The following is a 17,490-nucleotide window of genomic DNA, read 5'->3' as shown; positions in this document are numbered from 1 at the left end:
CTTGTCCTTTCCACTCCCACCTCCAGACTACTCATTGCAGGAGATGTGACAGTTCACTGTGTGGATACAGCCATGGGCTGGAGGTTTCTACATCAATCTGGAGATACTTTTCAATTCTGAACATGAACCAAAAGACTTAAATCCATTTAGACCAGAAAAGAATTCATGTTTCTGTCATGCAACATCTTTTGCAAACAAAACTACCGGGATAAATTACGGGAGGCAGCAATTTCTCGTGAGCACAAAACAGTTTTGTAAATGGCCTGATTTTCTCCACGTCCTATCCAAGAATCCACCTAATTTGATGAGAACAACCCTGCCATCACAAACCTCCTCTACACTTGCACATCCCTGTTTCTGAAGCTCAAGCCATCCCCTCTGGGACAGAAAGCATTATGTTTTAATGAAAACACCGATGACCCTTGCGGCTCTGCGCTAAATGACTGCAACATGCAGCTTCGTTGCAGCTCAGTACTTACATAAGAGCATGAGTCAGACTGCATCACATAATTAACGAAAAAGCAGAGGCTAAAAAAGTAACCTGAAGTACCTTTAAACACTCCGACAATCGCAACCCACTCTTTAAACTGAGGTGGTGAAATAATGGAGCCTCGGCTGTGAGATCTCAGTGCTGGATCACTTCCAGCCACTCACCTCAGTCCCTGCTAGTGCTGTGCACCCACGGGAAGGGAACAGGGAGCGAGTGCTTCACACCGTCGGGAGCTCCTCTCAGCCGCGTAGCTGCTGCCCATTTCTCTCTCCCTGTCTGTGGCTGGAGGATGTTTTTATGGCAGCTCGGTGAAGGGAAGAGTGGGAAAGCGTTAGCAGACATTGGATGGCAGAGAGCAGCAAGGCTGCCTGGGCTAGGGGAGCCAGTGAGGACACTGGGAGCCGTGGACAGCACGTGTGTTTCTCTGGCCTCTCCCAAGCGGTGATCCAGCTGCTGCACCCTCTGTAAAATGCAAGGAAAAGAGACGTGAAAGCCAGTGTCCATGCAGGCTGTGCGTATTTAGTTACCACCTTATCTCCCGTTGCTACCTATGCACCCAGAAAGTAACCATGATCTGAATTTCAGTAATTAGGTTGTCCCATACTTCAAATTTACAAGGAGAACTTGGCATCTATCACCCCAAAGAGAAGGGGAGGAGAGACTGCAGTTCAGTTGTACAGAAGCTACGGAGGTATCTTCCAGACCCCCAAGCAAATCCCTAAATACAGTCCCAAGCAGAGGTACAAGGAGCAGAGGAACGTCAGGAGGGCTTTTCCCCACCTGCAGCTGCCTTCTAGTTTACGGGTGCTTGAACTTCCACCCCCATAAAGGCCAGAACCAGCATGGGGATGGGCTGGACAGGAGTGGTGTGAGGACAAAAGAGCTGCACAGCTGCTTGTGCCCAAATCATGCCAAGAGAGCAGCGAAGCCCGCTGAGGTGGTCTCCCCTTAACCTAGGCACAGGAGCCCAGCGTGCCCAGCCAGATTTTCAGACTGCAAAGCACAGTCCCAGAGCCCAGGAGCGTTATTTGCCTTCCGGGTTTATCTCAGGCAGTTGGGAAGGGACAGCAAGACACAAAAGCCTGGGGAACTGGAGAACCAAGAGAAGATGGAAGAGAGCCCTCATCTCTGAGAGGTAAGTTGAAGTGAACACAACTCAGCTGAAAGTATAAATCAGCGTGATCAAATGTTTTTTGTTTTTTTCTTAAAAAAAAAATCAGGATCAGTAGCAGAAAAGCTGCATTTTGAACATACCTAGACTTTCAGGTGAGCAGGACTTTGAATTATGGAAGAGGTAGGAGATTCGGAGATGGAGGGGAGGACCTGCTGAACACGCAGGGTTAAGACACATGTAAAATAATTCTCGAGCAAGGGAGAAGAGAACACTGCATTTCCCTTATTCTTAGAACTGCGTGTTGAAAACAGGTGTATTGCTTATGAAATAAAAATTAAAACCACTTAAAGTTTAGAAATTAAGACAAACAAAAACAGCAGGAGAGGACAGTGTCAATGGAGTCCCATCTCTGACGACATGCCTTGCCTCTTGCATTATTCATCACACGTAAGTGATGTCTTCACCTCAGTGAGATAATATGGGATATTCCTGAAAGACATGCTTGTAAGTTTGCTGTAATGCATTTTAGGAGAGACAAGGACACAGCAACATTTCAGTATTTTAATTTAAAAGACAGAACAGTAATCTTGACAATAGCTGCAAATATATTACCAGCCACTTTTGTCCACAAAACTGAACGTACAGTGCACAGTACAAAAATATTCTGGGCAGGAAACATTCTGTTTTGTCTAAATTTGGGCAGAACTTAACATATTGCAATGCCATTTACTGCCACTACTGTTCACGTTCAGCAGAATAATTAAACAAATAGTTAGCAACAGATTTTAAGCATAATGAAGGCAGAACCAGAGATACGCAACATTTTCTAATTGCTGCAACAAATGACTACATTTGACTTTAGGCAAACGTCAACAATTAGAACTATCCTCAAAAATATACACTGAGCTGTCAGGAGCAGTAGCACACAGCCATATAGATGTTATTGCCACAAAGTAGAATTGTTGAAATAACGAATCTAAATAAAGGGTGAAGATGCAGCAAGGGCAAGTTTCAAAAGCGACCTAAAAACCACCAAGAAAGCAAGCTGAGATTCACTTTCCAGTGTCAGTGTCAGCATACACAGTACAATTAACACTGTCTTATTACCACTTACCAAACAGCATTTGCAAACATGAAACCACCAGGCAGGCAATCATGGGACTAGGTGGTAAGGTTCTGCTAGCTTCTCAGCGTCTCCAGCTGAGTTACGGTAAAAGACATCACTGCAAATAGAGGTCTGCATCCTATTTCGGAATCGGTCAGACGTTCTTACCACCATTTCTCTAGGGTTCTCAAATGTTAACATTTCTGTGTGTAAAAATTAGTAAATAATGATGATTTTTGAAAAACTATTTACAAAAATTCCCCAAAACAAGAGTTTACAAAGCGCATGGACCAGCTCTCAGGCTGAAAATCAGTACTGTGTGTTAGGGAAGTAAAATCTCAGTTTTTACCTCAAATGGATTAACGTAACTGGGGCTATCACTGAACTGTGGCATGCTGCCTCCTTCCAGATACTGAAGATTAACAGTCAGGTGGAACGTTCTGGTGAGGTTTCCTGAGGGAGGGATGAAGGGCAGAGGTCATTGCAAAGATTCAGGTACAACCCTTACTATCCCGTGTGAATCTAGACAGCTGTGGAAATAGGACTCTCAGCTCTTTTTCGCAGGTCGTGGAGATCCAAGCAGCCTTTCTCTTTATTGACTCTATAGAGAAAACCACAAACTTTACATGCCTGAAGCTGGGCAATGTGCAGACCCCTCAAGAAGCCAAAATTGGGCCAGTCCAAATGCAACCCTCCTGTTAACTTCTCCTTATCAATTAGCACCAGTGGATGCTCAATGGCTGCTCTGTTGTTATAGTTTAGTTGATATTTTGCAGAATACAGGGTCTAACTAGGCAGGAAAAGAAAAATTAAAAAATAATATATAAAAATTATTCTTTCATGCTACTTTAGCATAATCTGCATTGGAAGATGCACAGAAGAATAAGCTTCCAGTCCAACGCACGATGATCAAAACATACTCACCATCCCAAGGCCTTCTCTATTAAACCATCTGCTAAAGCATCCAGCTGGGAAAGAAAGACTGAAATGTGGCATCCAAAAGGCATTCAAGAAAGGCAGTGAACACTTGGACTAGCCCAGGAAGGTGGCAACAGTGCCCCTCAGAGACTTTGCAGCTTTCCTCCCACCCTTGCTCAAATGTAATGCGATGGAGGTGGAGGAGATGGGGAGGCCATTTCAACCTCATTTAACCTGCTTTTGGCATCTAGGCCTGCAAGCAAGAGCATCAGCATTTAGAAGCCTAAAGTTAGCGGCTGCTCAGTTTATCAGCCAGGCTGATAAACTGAGCAGAGAAACTGCTGGGGACCAGGGCAGGATACCAGAGTCCGATGGCAAGGCTTGGAGAGCCCTCAGCATCAGCTCTTTTTGATGGATACTGGCGATATAACCATGCTGTCTAAAGATGTGTTTACTGGCCCCTCTTCACGTTTTACAGTGAAAGTCACGCTTTTATTCTTCTTTAATGGGTCAAACCCTCAGAATCTAATCACAAGGGGGAAAAGATAGTGATGAAAGCCCTGTAGTTACCTTGCTAGAAAAATATATGTCAGAGTAAAACGCATTGTGCGACACATTTTCAAAAACCACTGCAGAGAAGATTTCTTCTCCACTGACGCATACTCAGTTATTCAAGTCTGTGTGGAAAAACACTTCAGAAACATGAGCCCTGCTGTGTCTATTTACTCAGGGCAGGAGTTGATGAATGAATGTTAAAATTGTGGCTATTTTCTCATAAACATTAACCTTGAATAAAACATTCATGCACCTTCAGTACCATAAACGTACGTACAAAAGGAAGGCTTTCGCCTGATTCCCAGCTTTCTGTCGTTTTGTTCAGCCTGGTAACACACAGTATGTGATGACGCACAATTATAGGCAATTAATTCAAATATCTGGGAAACAAGAAATCACATCTGCAGTTAATCATCGTGTGCTTTTTCCAAACCATAAATCATTTTTGTAAAGGAAGAGAACAAAGACATGAGAGATATAATTAAATGTGACATTTTCCACAAATCAAATGCTTCCTACAAATGTGCCGATAACATCACAGAACAGCAAAGCTTTCCAAATTGCTCTAGTGTTTATATGATGCTCATCATCTCTCCGAGGCTCATTTGAGGCAGAGCCTGATAGCTATTATACGCTACCATAATGCAGAATTGTCACTGCTAAGCTTGGAGGTAACTTCACTGTACTACTCCGAATCCCATCAATGGCAAACACCACTGCCTTGGCCGAAATCACTTCCCAGGTGAAATTGTTCCTTTCACATGCTGAACTGCAGTCAACACCTACAGTCTAGTCCTAGCCCGGTCTATGATTTCTGGTGCAGGCTCAGAGTGAAATTTTGGCCCCTTGGGAGGAAAAGGCAGAACTTACAGCAAGCGTTTGAGCAGGGTGACGCTTCCAGATGAGTCCATTTGTCACAAACTCTACCGTAAGACCAAAATGGGCGGAAGCTGAAGTAGTGAAGCACAGACTTTTTCCTTCCAAAGCAAGACTTGATTTAGCCAAAATGTTCATGCTCGGAAGGTAAGAAAATGCCATTCAAAAATTAGACAAGCTCTTGTATTCCATGTAAAAAGGTTTAGTTCAGTTCAAAAATATTTCAAGGTTTTCAACTTGGCAGAGAAAAAGGTGTCCATTTTGGCATCCAACTTGGAGGATTTTTTGTGTTCTTACTATTTTTCCCATTTTCACCATCAAAACGAAACAAAACCAAACTGTCCAGTGTTCCTCTGCAGTTCTAGCTGGAATTTTACCCTGAAGAATCATTTTCTTTAGATTTAACAAGCTTTACCTTTCTGAATCAACTGGAGGCTTGTGCCTCCGTGTCAATACAGTAGTATTATTCCCCAAATACATGCAGGTTTGCAGTACAAGCAACCAAGACAACTCAGACCGATTCTGTCAGAGAGAGAGGTAGTTTAGGTGCCAAAAGTTAGGTTTGGCTTCACTTTTGGGGATGCTGATACAAAAAAAAAGTAAATCTAATACTTACATAAAGACTATCATGATAAGAAAAAGGTCATAAAACATACGTGCTTGATATTTGTGCTCTAATTTATCCGCTCACAGCATCTGTGGTAGAAAATGAAAAGCCAGCTAAAACTAGACTAGACTTGCTTCATTGCCCAATGTGAGCAGGACTTCAGAAGAAAATGAAGACTAGATAAACAAGGAAAATGAAATCAGTTTTCTTGAGCAACTACTGACTTTCGGTTCCCAAACTGAGATTCTCTAAGAGAATTTTATTTTCAAAGATGACTTGGTAATTTCTGAAAATTGTGGGTCTCAAACTGGGCAAGCAGTACCTCCAATGACTTTTAAAAGTCATATCAGAATTTTAATCGAAAATATTAATAATGAAAAAATTGTTTTATTAAAACTAAGATACCATTTTAAACAAAAATAAATACTTTTTTATTTAATAATATTAGGATTTTAAAAGACTGCTTGTAAACTTCGCTGCAGTTTCGAGCTACTCAAACCAAAGCCAGTACAAAATACCTTAAAAAAAAAGAGGAATGGACATGAAATTTTAAGGTTTTGGATTCAGTTCTAAATACATGTACATAATTGTACACTGGGACAGCTACAGATGACAAAATTTCCAGCTGTAGTTACTTCGCTATCACTTCATACTCTGTTGTTGAATCTAGATTTCTTGCAGTTTCTGGATGGTGAAGAACAATATTTGTATCTATCAAACAAGTTAGATTTTACAGTCTTTGTTCTTCATAGAAATCTTTGAATACTGATGTTTTGATCCACAGGGAATTATATAGTCTTTGAAAGTTTGGGGGTTTTTTCCAGTAATTTATATAAGGATTATGTTTCCATATATTTCAGTTTGTTGCCTTAGTACTAATAACTACATTACTTCCAAATATAAAACATCTGGGGAAAAAAATAAAAGAGGTAAGAATAGCTATAGATGAATTTACCAGTTCAAATCAGAAGCTATGTTCTAATTCTGGAAATTTCAGAAGAAATGATGTTCACTCAGTTTACTGATCTTCTTTTGTCTTACACCCTGAGCAATCACAGGCCATGCAATTATATTATTATTCAATCTTGCAAGCAGACATGTGCTGTCCTTGAAAAAGATTATAATCCTATCTCATTATGGTAGGAGTAACCCACAACAACTATTCAAGACAGCATGCTCTTCACATATGACCTGTGTAAGTCCCCAGAGGATGGAGGATATAAGTAGGTGTAAAATCACTTTAGGAAACCAAATGGCAAAATGACTGTTGAACAATTGTTACAGTTAATAAGATTAGTGATTGAAATGGCCAAAACCCACTCTTATCATTAAATCCACTGTTAACTCACAGGGGGATGTTCAGGAGAAAAAAGTTGTACTCTGGTTAATAATTAACGTGCATGGGCACGCCTGAATGGGATCCCAGCCCATTCAGAGAAAATTCCACAGTTGTGCAAATCATTCTGGCATGTGCTTTAAGCACATCGCTTTACTACATGATCTGTTGAATCAAGGTCTTAGAGAAGTATGTCCAAACCCAGTACATGTCTCATCTCAGCGACTCATCGGATCGGGACAGGCATGTCAACATATTCCCTCCGTTCAATGACATCAGAAGATCTCAGCTACAGCTGTCAGCTGAACGAAAAACACAGTAATACCATGTAGCTCTGGAAACTGGGGAGTTGTTACGATTTATTTTCGTTAGAGGCTCTCTGATTATGTTGAACCAAGTTTGCCTTTTATACACTGCATTAAAATAACCCAGAGAATGCCAGAACACCAGCACTGTACACCAGCTCACCTGCTGCCTATTTCTAGTGTGCAGCACAGTGCACAGGCCTTCCTTGCTGGGCTGCTGGGTCCCAAGCCTGCCATCCCGCACGCTGCACAGCCCAACAAGCAAACATGATAAAGAAACATTGTTTGTTATCCTTCATAACGTTATGGCTTCTTATCTTTCAAATACCAAAGCAGAGACCCACTCTGAATCTGCTTGTATTGTATCGCTGCTGTCTTCTAGGCCATCTTTAACCCAGAAGCAGGTACGTAAACCAGGCGTTACTTGCTAAATGACTGACAAGAGAATTTGCTCACTCCGTGCCCACCACAGGCAGAGGCGTTCATCAGCTGTGCACTAGTCACCAGAAGGGACACAGACGGCCAGTCCCATCTCTGTACGAGGGTAAATTCTCACTGGCTTCAGGAGAAACACAGTCTGTACAAGAAGCCTGGGTTAAAAACGTGCACATGAAAAGTGCAGAATGCATTAAAATCTCGCTTGGAGCCTTAATATCCAAGGCAACGAGTACAACCCTTCCCCACTTGCAAAGGGGTAAAGTGACAAAAGCCTGAACACCGCTGAAGTCAGGAGTACCTGTGGTACCCCTCAGTAGTAAAAGTCTTTCAGAGTCTGCGTTTTCCCATGCTGGATCTCAGCATTAATATCCCCTCCACAGGAGCTCCCGGACTGTCAATCATCTTCTGCCAGAGGTGCTGTTCTTCCCCTTGGGAGTCCATCCAGTCAACCTCCTTGCCATTACTTACACCTGGCAATTATAAAAAACAGGAGGCATTTTCGCATATTAGTAAGCAGTTACTTAATATCCTTGCTCATTCGCTCCAACAAAGTATAAGAAAGATGACAAGCACTTTACACTACCACCTGTGCAGGGAGTACTACTGAAAACAGGTAGCTCCTGGAGGGCACCAGTTTGTCATTAAACTCCTCTGTGGCACATGGACAGAGGCACATAGACCTCCCCACTTGGCACCACCGGCAACTTTCTCCTAACAGAGTAGGAATGGATTCACACCTCTTACAGGTCACACCATGGTCAGCAGAAAGGCTGCTGCTGGACCAAAGTAGTCTCCTCCTTCCCACTGGGACGCTAAGAAACGCTTCCAAGGTATTCCCAGCTCTTCTAGACTGCGCAGAAGTACAACTGAGCACCAAATTTGTGTGTCTCACTTAACGGAGGACAGAAATGAATCATCTACAGTTTACATGTTGCTTTCTCTCCCTTTTCAGTTTCCCCAAGTTCCCATATACTTTCCCATACACTCGGTAAAATATCTGTCCTTCATATGCATGAATCACGTGGGGTGAGGAAGAGGGAGAGCAGAATAAGAAAAGCAATCATGAGTCAGATGGAACCTTACCATTTCCAGTGCTCAGACGGACCCCTCCTAGAAAAATGTTACTGGAGAGCGACTCCTTGTCCCACACAGTCAATTCTAAGCAGACATTACGTATATCCCTTGAATTCAAGCCACTAAAAGCAAAGGTATGATTCCACTGGGGGTTCACACTCTTTTTTATTATGGGAGTTTTGTGTTTTGTAGCTTTGCTGTCATCTGGGAGCAGGTATCTGGGAGATATAGAAAAGGAAAATTGAATACGTAGACGGGTTGTCCAATAATATTCACAAAGAATTACAATCATGTAGAGGTTCAAATGGGATCAGGACCCCATCACCCCCCTGTTATTAAATTAAGTATACCTGAAGCGCATATTTTGCATTGGTGCTCCATTGGTTCTTACAGTTACAATGTCAGTTATTACCAGCAGAAATTGGAATTAGGTCTTCTTGCCCCAAGCCTTGGGTCTTAACCACAGACTTTTTATTTCAGTGAGGCTAAATATAGACACAATCATAAAAGTGTTGGCCAGAAGGGGCCTCTGGAGTCACCTCATCCAGTGTCTCTCTCTAAGCAGAACAGGAGGTCCTCCAGAAAGAAATGGAAATGACTGATAAGGATGGAACTTCGGCAGATTAGAATCATTAATTGGAGTTACCAAAAGTCCTATTGAGTGTAGAAACACCAATGCCGTAAAGTCTGACAAGTTTCTTACATCTTACTTTTAGCGGAGAATTCCTTTAGTGAAACTGAAAGAACTTTATGCTCTAGCTGAAAACCAGAGGTCTCTACAAATTTTCATAGTCTGTACCTTCACCTCCTTCAGCAAAGCTCATGGAATAACTACGTGGTTGCACATAAATACTAAGGGGTCAGACATACAAACAAATTATATCACTAGACGTCGATCAGGATTCCTGTGCAGGCTTTTACTTGACAATAAATCTGAGCTAGTTTACTGCAGTGGGCTAACTGTAGGCTAATCTATGTCAAATTCCTCAAGCTAATAGTGCAGATTAGACCACTGCAGCACCTCAACTGGTTCAAGGCAACCTGATTATGCATTTGGCCATGACAGACGAATAGTCCAAGGAAAACAGACTCCTGTTCCACTATACTGAATAATCCATGTCAGCAACAGCAGACACCACTAACTAAAGATAGTCTGGAGAGTTATTTGCCACACCTTGCTACTGCTAATGTAAAAAGGTTTTGACAACATTTTTTCCCTGGAGTCTGTTGTGAACTCCAGGTGAGAACAAGCCAGAGTAGGATCAGACAGTTGATTTTCAGCAAAAGAAAATGCTTTCACATATAACAGAAAAAGAGAGTTGGCATGGGAGAACAAATACATAGGAAGAATGGCTCTTCTACATGAAATGCATGAGCTTAGTGACAGTTTGAAGCACACTACAAGATCAAGATAAATTCTCAGCTCCACCAAGGAATTAAAGCCAGGATGTTTTCTATGGTCCCCACTTAGTAACAACACTCAAACCACTACTAATGAACTACAGCATATCTAAAAATCAGCAATTCTGAAAGCTAGTATTGAGAGCAAAAACGGGCAAAGAAAAACGTTTTAAGCTATCCATTATTTCCTATATGTAACATTTCTAATGCGTAACTTACATTTATGAAAAATCCAATATAGTGAGGCCTGCAGGATTATGTTAATTTTATTCAAACACAAGTAAATTCTAGATGTAGCGTTTTCTGTATGGTTTGGATTTTGACTGTCCAACACAAAATGCTGCTTATCTAATAAAAAGGTGCATATATGTCATATTGTGTGTATTTTTTGTGTACACACATGCTTACAGGCAAAGAAGTGACACAGACCTTAAATTTTTCAGAATTATGCATCTTTAAAATCAAACCTGAAAGCCATCAGAGAAGAATTTTTAAACATCATCTGTCAAAGAATATTAGATGTTAACAATGAGACACAACTGGAGTTAAGACACTACAAGTCAGTGATAGCCTTCTTGGAAACCTTCAGGTTTTAAAAGCGCTCCTTGACACAGTAGTACTACATGCCAAAGAGCTTTCCCAATTAAGCACCAGGAAACAAACAAACAAACAACAAACTACTTACAGTATAAGAAAGAAAAATCTTTTCTCATTTAGCATATTTACTTGACTCAAAACAGGATTTCCTCACACACATAATGAATTTCCTCTTTCTGCGTGTTTCAGGTGACACCCATTAGAAAGAACCTCAGCTTGATGGCACATGTCAGCTTTTATAGGTGCTATTTGCAGTTTTACAAGGAATCCAGACAAACTTGTATCTTCCTGAAAACAAGTTTCTTATTCAGGACATAATCTGGCTATTCCTCTTGGTAAAAAAAAAAAAAATACTGTTTCAATTTCCTGAAAACATAAATGTCACCATCAGATCAGGTATCATCTCCAGTGTGAGAGCCCTACTTTATAACTTCTTGCCTCCCGGAGTGATGAATATTCACCTACCTCTCTCTGCCGACTCAACGGAAGGGTTTTCTTACCAAACATTATATTCTGTAACAGTGTGCACATTAGCACATTGGATACTTCTGTATGAATGGTTCTGTACCACTTGACTGAGTGGTACTTAAATACGATTGTATTTAACCACTGGGATGACGCGTACCTCTCTGCCCTTATTCCACAGCATCCTTCTTCTCAGCATACCATTTCGAGGTGCCAGTTGCTTTTCAGGACTGACACTCCATACACATATATACAGATACACTGAAAAAAACTGGGTCAGCCAAAATATGATTCAGTTCAGCCATTAAAAAAAATGGGGAAGAAAAAAACCACAGACCCTTTCACAAAAGTGTCAGATGTGCCTCCTGATTTCACTGCTGTTAAATTCTTTGCTTCTTTGATGAGGACTTCTAATATACCTCCAGATGGCATGTGAGAGTCTCCCTTTTTCCCTTTTTTAAAGCTCTTCTTTCCTACACATAGAACAGAGTTGCAACATCACCATCAGAAATTATATATACACTGCAAGACTGATTTGGAAATGTAAATTGTCTTGGCTAGGTATTTCTTTAATCATTTACTGCAATGGGATTACAGTATTCCTTATGAGGAGACCCTGATTCTCTGTGGGTAGAGAAACTAATAAGGCAGGGACAGAAAAATCACTCCATATTTGATAAAGAACTTGACCGTGTAACTAGCTAGTCCTTGCTGGACACAGCAGAGTTCCATTAGCTGAAGTCCTGTCTGAATATAAGTATTCGTGGGTTACTATGCTGAACACAAAGAACTGCATGTCCTGCAGGTCCTACCCTCTTTTCAGAATCCACTTCCACCACTGATGCTAAGGCAGCCCTACACCACAGGCAAGGTATAAATGTAAAGCTTAAATGCAGAAACACACTGCATGTGTTCCATGTGTAAGGATGCAGCGCTCCTTGGAGACCGTGACAGAGGGCCCAGCGCTCACCGACACGCTGCTGCTGTCGAACAGCAGCATGAGGACACGTGTGCTTGCTGCTGCTGCGGATTCTAAGGGGCCTATCAGCAGGGATCATACACACTGGTTCAGGCGGAAAACATGATGTTAAAATGTACTGATTTAGAAAACACAGGTAGTATGTATCTGGACTTTTCCGACAACAATTAAGCTTTTAAGAGAGAAAACCTTGGAATTACTGCTGGCAGAGGGAATGTAGTCTGTCAAAAAAAGAAAGATGAAGAAAAAAGTCTAATACATCTATGAAACCCTAATGCTATCAAGCAATACTGTCACTAAGACAGCGATATACCTGTCTGGTATATCCATGTACACTCAGGTGCTACCCAGTGATTGCTTTCACTTCAGTTGATTGCTGTTCCTCATGCTACTACAATGCAAAGAGTTAGTAACTATTTTCCCCTGTTCACTGTTGATGAAAACAATGACTTACCCTAAAGAATTCAAATAATGTTTTACACTACTGAGTTACAGCAGTAATACAGTAAAACTGAGCAGAGGTAAAGCGGTCTGAGAAAAGAGTGAAAATGAGGAGACAGGTAAGCTTAAGGGTAATTAAGCATAAAGAACTAAGTGAAGTCTATTAGCTCAGCTATACACTGTATGTAACTAGCTGAACAAAGAACCCACAGACTATTATGTAGACAATTTATTTCTATGTGGCTGTCCACAATCGTGCTATCTAATGTCTGTATTTTTTTTTAATTAGGTCACAGCCATGCATCAACACTTGACTGCACACTCCTCTTCCCTTCTCTCTCATTAAGTTCAATGTAGGAGAAGAGGATGGAGCAGGCGAAACATACTCAGGGTTCAAAATTTCCACAGATAAAGACAACTAATATATATAAGTATGATTTCAATCTTCACTAATACCATTACTTCACCCGAGGTGAGGATGTTTAATACTCGGAGGGATGTTATCATACACTGCCTTTAATTTTTGTTTTACCTTGAAACTGCCCTAGAGGAAGCATTAGGTTTCTGTCTGGAGGAATGTAACGTAAAACAACTGTCAGCTCTCCTTTATATTGAAGCCCAACATCTGTTGCAACGTCCACCTGGAAAGAAACAAACAAACAAAACAGAAATCCAGCTAAGGTTAATCATTCACCACCTTCTTTTGATTTTGTTGTACCAATAGAGTGTTTGAAACGCTTCTCAAACATATCAAGACATACCAGCCCACTCTCAGACAATGAGACATTCCAGACTGAATGCAATAACATTTTAGAAAACTTTATGAGCTAGGGAATGCAAGCTCTCAGAAGCATAAAGCCGCGCGGCATTAGATACTGTTCAGTGAACAGACAGAGGAGAGGGATATCTAGCATAAAGAAGCGAGGCAAACAAACAGAAAAAACCTCAAACTTATTTCTGGACATATAAACTGCAGCTAGTTTAAGCTGACGTTCAGCCCTTATTTCCCTCAGTCAGGATTTTAAACCGTAGTTGGTTTCATGTACTTTGGAGGAGTCACTCCCAAGTCACTCTTGGAACGGAGGTGTGGGGAACCAAGGAGAGGAAAGGGAGCAGAGTCCAGCTCCGAAACAGAAAAACTTCTTGAAAACTGTTATTCCCAATGTCCTTTTCCTGTAATTCTGCATCTTTTTGCTTTATAAATGTTTGAATCTTGCCCAGAAAGAATGCATTCAGTGCTCTTCAGAGCATCCTCGTTAAAAGAACATTAGGCCTCTGCTGAACTTCCATTCGCATTGTTAGAAGTTGGAAACAACAGATGAAATAGAGGGAACATGTTATGCAAATTCAAACTGACTTCTAGAAAAATAAAGTACAGTGAAAAAAGAAGTCTTGTACATTTACATTAGAGATCAGATCTATGCAACACTCAGACATATGCTAACCTTGCTCAACGACATCCGCTAATGGAGGTGGGACTACTCAGGTGCTCACGTTTCTGTACATGCTTCAGTGCTTAGTTTGGGTGTAAATAAACAAATCTTCCTCATCTCTTAACAGGGACAAAGCACAGGTATAAAGAGAGAAGACCCTAGAGTGCTGTGAGACACCGAGCAAGGCACCACACAAGCCTTTATAGAACTGCTTATAGAGAAAGGTCTGATCTGTGACAGTATTTCCCTGAGATGCATTCAGCTTGTCTGCTGACTCCCCAGGAAGGTCAAAATTCTGTTATCAAGAGAAAACAGAACCAAAAAACCCCACCAGAAGTATATATAGTGATATCATATCATAGGCTCCAGGCTAAGGCATTAACCATGTTAAGTGGGGCTAAGTCTGTGTCCCCAAGGATGGGACAGGGAACAGAGCAATTTTAGTGACAACAACACGGCCCTTTTGTGACTTTGAAGCACTTCTACAGCAACAGAGGCATTCCCTCACTGACTCTGAGAAGTTTTTCTGTCTCCTGGTGGTCCACTGGTCCTGTCTCCACCAGTGTCTGATGCCAGTTGCTACAACAGAGGACAACAGAAAACCTGCAGTAAATGGCTGTGGAATAATTTGCACAACATCTAGATCTTGCCAGTCAGGCAGCTCACTTATGGTCTAAGCTATGCAAGTTTAGGATCAAGTTTCCCATAAAGCCAGCAAGGATTAGTTTTTTCTGCTCTACTGGTGGATGAGCGATGGTATAAGTTCTTATGTCAGGAAAAATTTGTCAACCTCCCCCCAAAACGCACATATGGCACGGCTCTAGATTTTTGCCCCTTCTATAACCACAGAACTATTTTCTCTTCTTTTTCTGATTTAACCACATTTCTTTTGAAAACAGACATTCGATGCTTATAGAAGAAACGAGTCTTAAAGTCTCCAACCTTTTCACTAAAGCAGCTAAATGACTGATGACAGAACAAATAAAGTGCTGTAATAAAACCTGGGAAATGTTTCACTGCCACTCCTGTCTCTATCAGGCAGTTCATATGGTAGAACAGCATATAATCTGCATGTGTATTAACCTGTCCTTTTTGTAAATTCAAAATGCAATAATCGATATTTAAAAAAAAAATATTATCCTTGCTCATCAAAAATCTTAGCAGCATTTTAAGTTTAGAAACATTATTTATAACAGCTGATAAGGCAGACAAGATCAATTCTACGTTTGCTTTCTTTGGTAAAAAAGAACTAACTTAAAAATCCTTTTAATGGATTTGGAAATAATCAGACAACACCTTCCATCTGGAATGGCTGAAATGCTGATTACTTTTTTCCTGAGCAGGAGAGCTTAATGGCTGTCTTCCCCTCCCCCCCCCCCCCATGTTAGGATTAAAAGAAACTACCCATAAACACACAGAAATTCCCAAAGACTGAAATGAGATGGCAAAGAGACTACTGCATGATGAGAAGCTCAATTTCAGCCCAACACTGCATACAAACTGCAAGCAAAAGAAATACCAGATGTGTATCTTATTGTTGTAGTTGGGTTTAGTACCCACTTATTGTGGGTACTAAATAAGAGCAAGGTCTGACACTGGCCAGAGCTATGACAGAGATGTAGTAGGCATTTCTTCAAGAGCAGACCCAACAAAAGTAACTTACATGAGGCAAACTTGTAAGGAGGACGGTATAATCCTGGCCTGTACACAGTGCTGACTGAAATGCGTTTGACATCATTAGCCACTTTCTCCTCCCGGTCTCACCTTGTCTGGACTATGAAGGAAGAGCTGGTGGTCAACCTTGTTGACAAAGCTGAACTGGGAAACTGGAAATTATCTTCCTCACCACTTTTCAAGTGTGAGGTGTGTAAGTGTTCAAAGAAGAGACCCATTTCCTTATCTATTTTCTGGCAAATTATTTACTAAAATACAAATTTGTGACAGTTTAGATATAAGTCTCACAAAGGGCTATACCTAGAAATTAATTACACAGCGATCAGATCCATCTCCCACCTGAGAAAGGCACAAATCAAACACACCCTCTGGAAACTCCAAATTTATGTAACACTATTTCCTTAAATATAATGAACACAGACCAAACAAGTCATCTGAGTCAATCTCCACATCACTTCCAGTACAACCTTGGATTTTTCTGCAACAAGAAAAATACCCTTTCTGAAATGGCAATCTAAACCACTGGAATTTCTGAGGATTCTGGCTGCTGCAGGAGACAGCAATGCAGAAGCCTTATAATCCTTTAGCTTACAAAACCTCTTCGAATGTCTTCCAAAAATAAACACCTTTGCCTTTGCTGAAGCAGGGAGTGCCCTAGAGACAGAAGTCATCCTATCCTTACCTAACTATAATATAAGTCCTGTTTCATAGACCGCTTGATTTGCCTGCTGAGAAGCCCTATCTTGTACCTTCGTAGTTACAAAAGAGATTAAGAAGTCATTTCGTCACAGCTGAAAAGTTTAAAGCACTTTGAGCTAAAGAAAAAAAAGATCCATTTCTTTAATAAACTGTGAAGAGCTGGGTAAGGGGTAGTGGTAGAAAAGTCACATAATCACAGAATCACAGAATGGTCGGGGTTGGAAGGGACCTCTGTGGGTCATCTGGTCCAACCCCCCTGCTGAAGCAGGGTCACCTACAGCAGGCTGCACAGGACCACGTCCAGGTGGGTCTTCAATATCTCCAGAGAAGGAGACTCCACAACCTCCCTGGGCAGCCTGTTCCAGTGCTCCATCACCCTCAGAGGGAAGAAGTTCTTCCTCATGTTCAGACGGAACTTCCTGTGCTTCAGTTTGTGCCCATTGCCCCTTGTCCTGTCGCTGGGCACTACTGCAAAGAGCTTGGCCCCATCCTCCTGACACCCACCCTTGAGATATTTGTAAGCATTTATAAGGTCCCCTCTCAGCCTTCTCTTCTTTCAGCTGAACAAGCCCAGCTCCCTCAGCCTCTCCTCGTAGGACAGATGTTCCAGTCCCCTCATCATCATCGTAGCCCTCTGCTGGAGTCTCTCCAGTAGCTCCTTATCCTTCTTGAACTGCGGAGCCCAGAACTGGACACAGTACTCCAGATGGGACCTCACTAGGGCAGAGTAGAGGGGAAGGAGAACCTCCCTCGACCTACTGGCCATACTCTTCTTAATGCACACTCTCCTTTGGCTTACGTGCCATTTTAAAAAAATAATAATAGGACATTTTAGGTTGGAAGGGACCTTTAAATGTCATCTAGTCCACCCCCTCTGCAGTGAGCAGAGACATATACAACTAGATCAGGTTGCTCAGAGTTCAGCCTGGCCTTGAATGTTTCCAGGGAGGGGGTATCTACCACCTCTCTGGGCAACCCATTTC

At 41.5% G+C, this 17,490-nt stretch overlaps 1 protein-coding gene across 5 annotated transcripts in view; it reads right to left on the bottom strand.

Annotated features, from left to right (window-relative positions):
- Nucleotides 1-1,935: 1,935 nt before the first annotated feature.
- SYTL5 (synaptotagmin like 5) overlaps nt 1,936-17,490 on the bottom strand; it is a 97,857-nt gene continuing 82,302 nt past the window's right edge. For all 5 annotated transcript variants that reach the window (XM_075430522.1, XM_075430517.1, XM_075430549.1 and 2 more), the window contains 4 exons: nt 13,234-13,342; nt 11,619-11,754; nt 8,828-9,036; nt 1,936-8,214 (listed from right to left, as the gene is read on the bottom strand). In XM_075430522.1, coding sequence (XP_075286637.1) covers nt 8,072-8,214; nt 8,828-9,036; nt 11,619-11,754; nt 13,234-13,342 — 597 coding nt within the window. In that variant the 3' untranslated portion in view covers nt 1,936-8,071. The remainder of the gene's footprint in view (nt 8,215-8,827; nt 9,037-11,618; nt 11,755-13,233; nt 13,343-17,490) is intronic.

Source organism: Opisthocomus hoazin, chromosome 1 (assembly GCF_030867145.1).
Source record: "Opisthocomus hoazin isolate bOpiHoa1 chromosome 1, bOpiHoa1.hap1, whole genome shotgun sequence".
Lineage (NCBI taxonomy): Eukaryota > Metazoa > Chordata > Aves > Opisthocomiformes > Opisthocomidae > Opisthocomus > Opisthocomus hoazin.
This window is presented reverse-complemented; position numbering and strand designations above follow the sequence as displayed.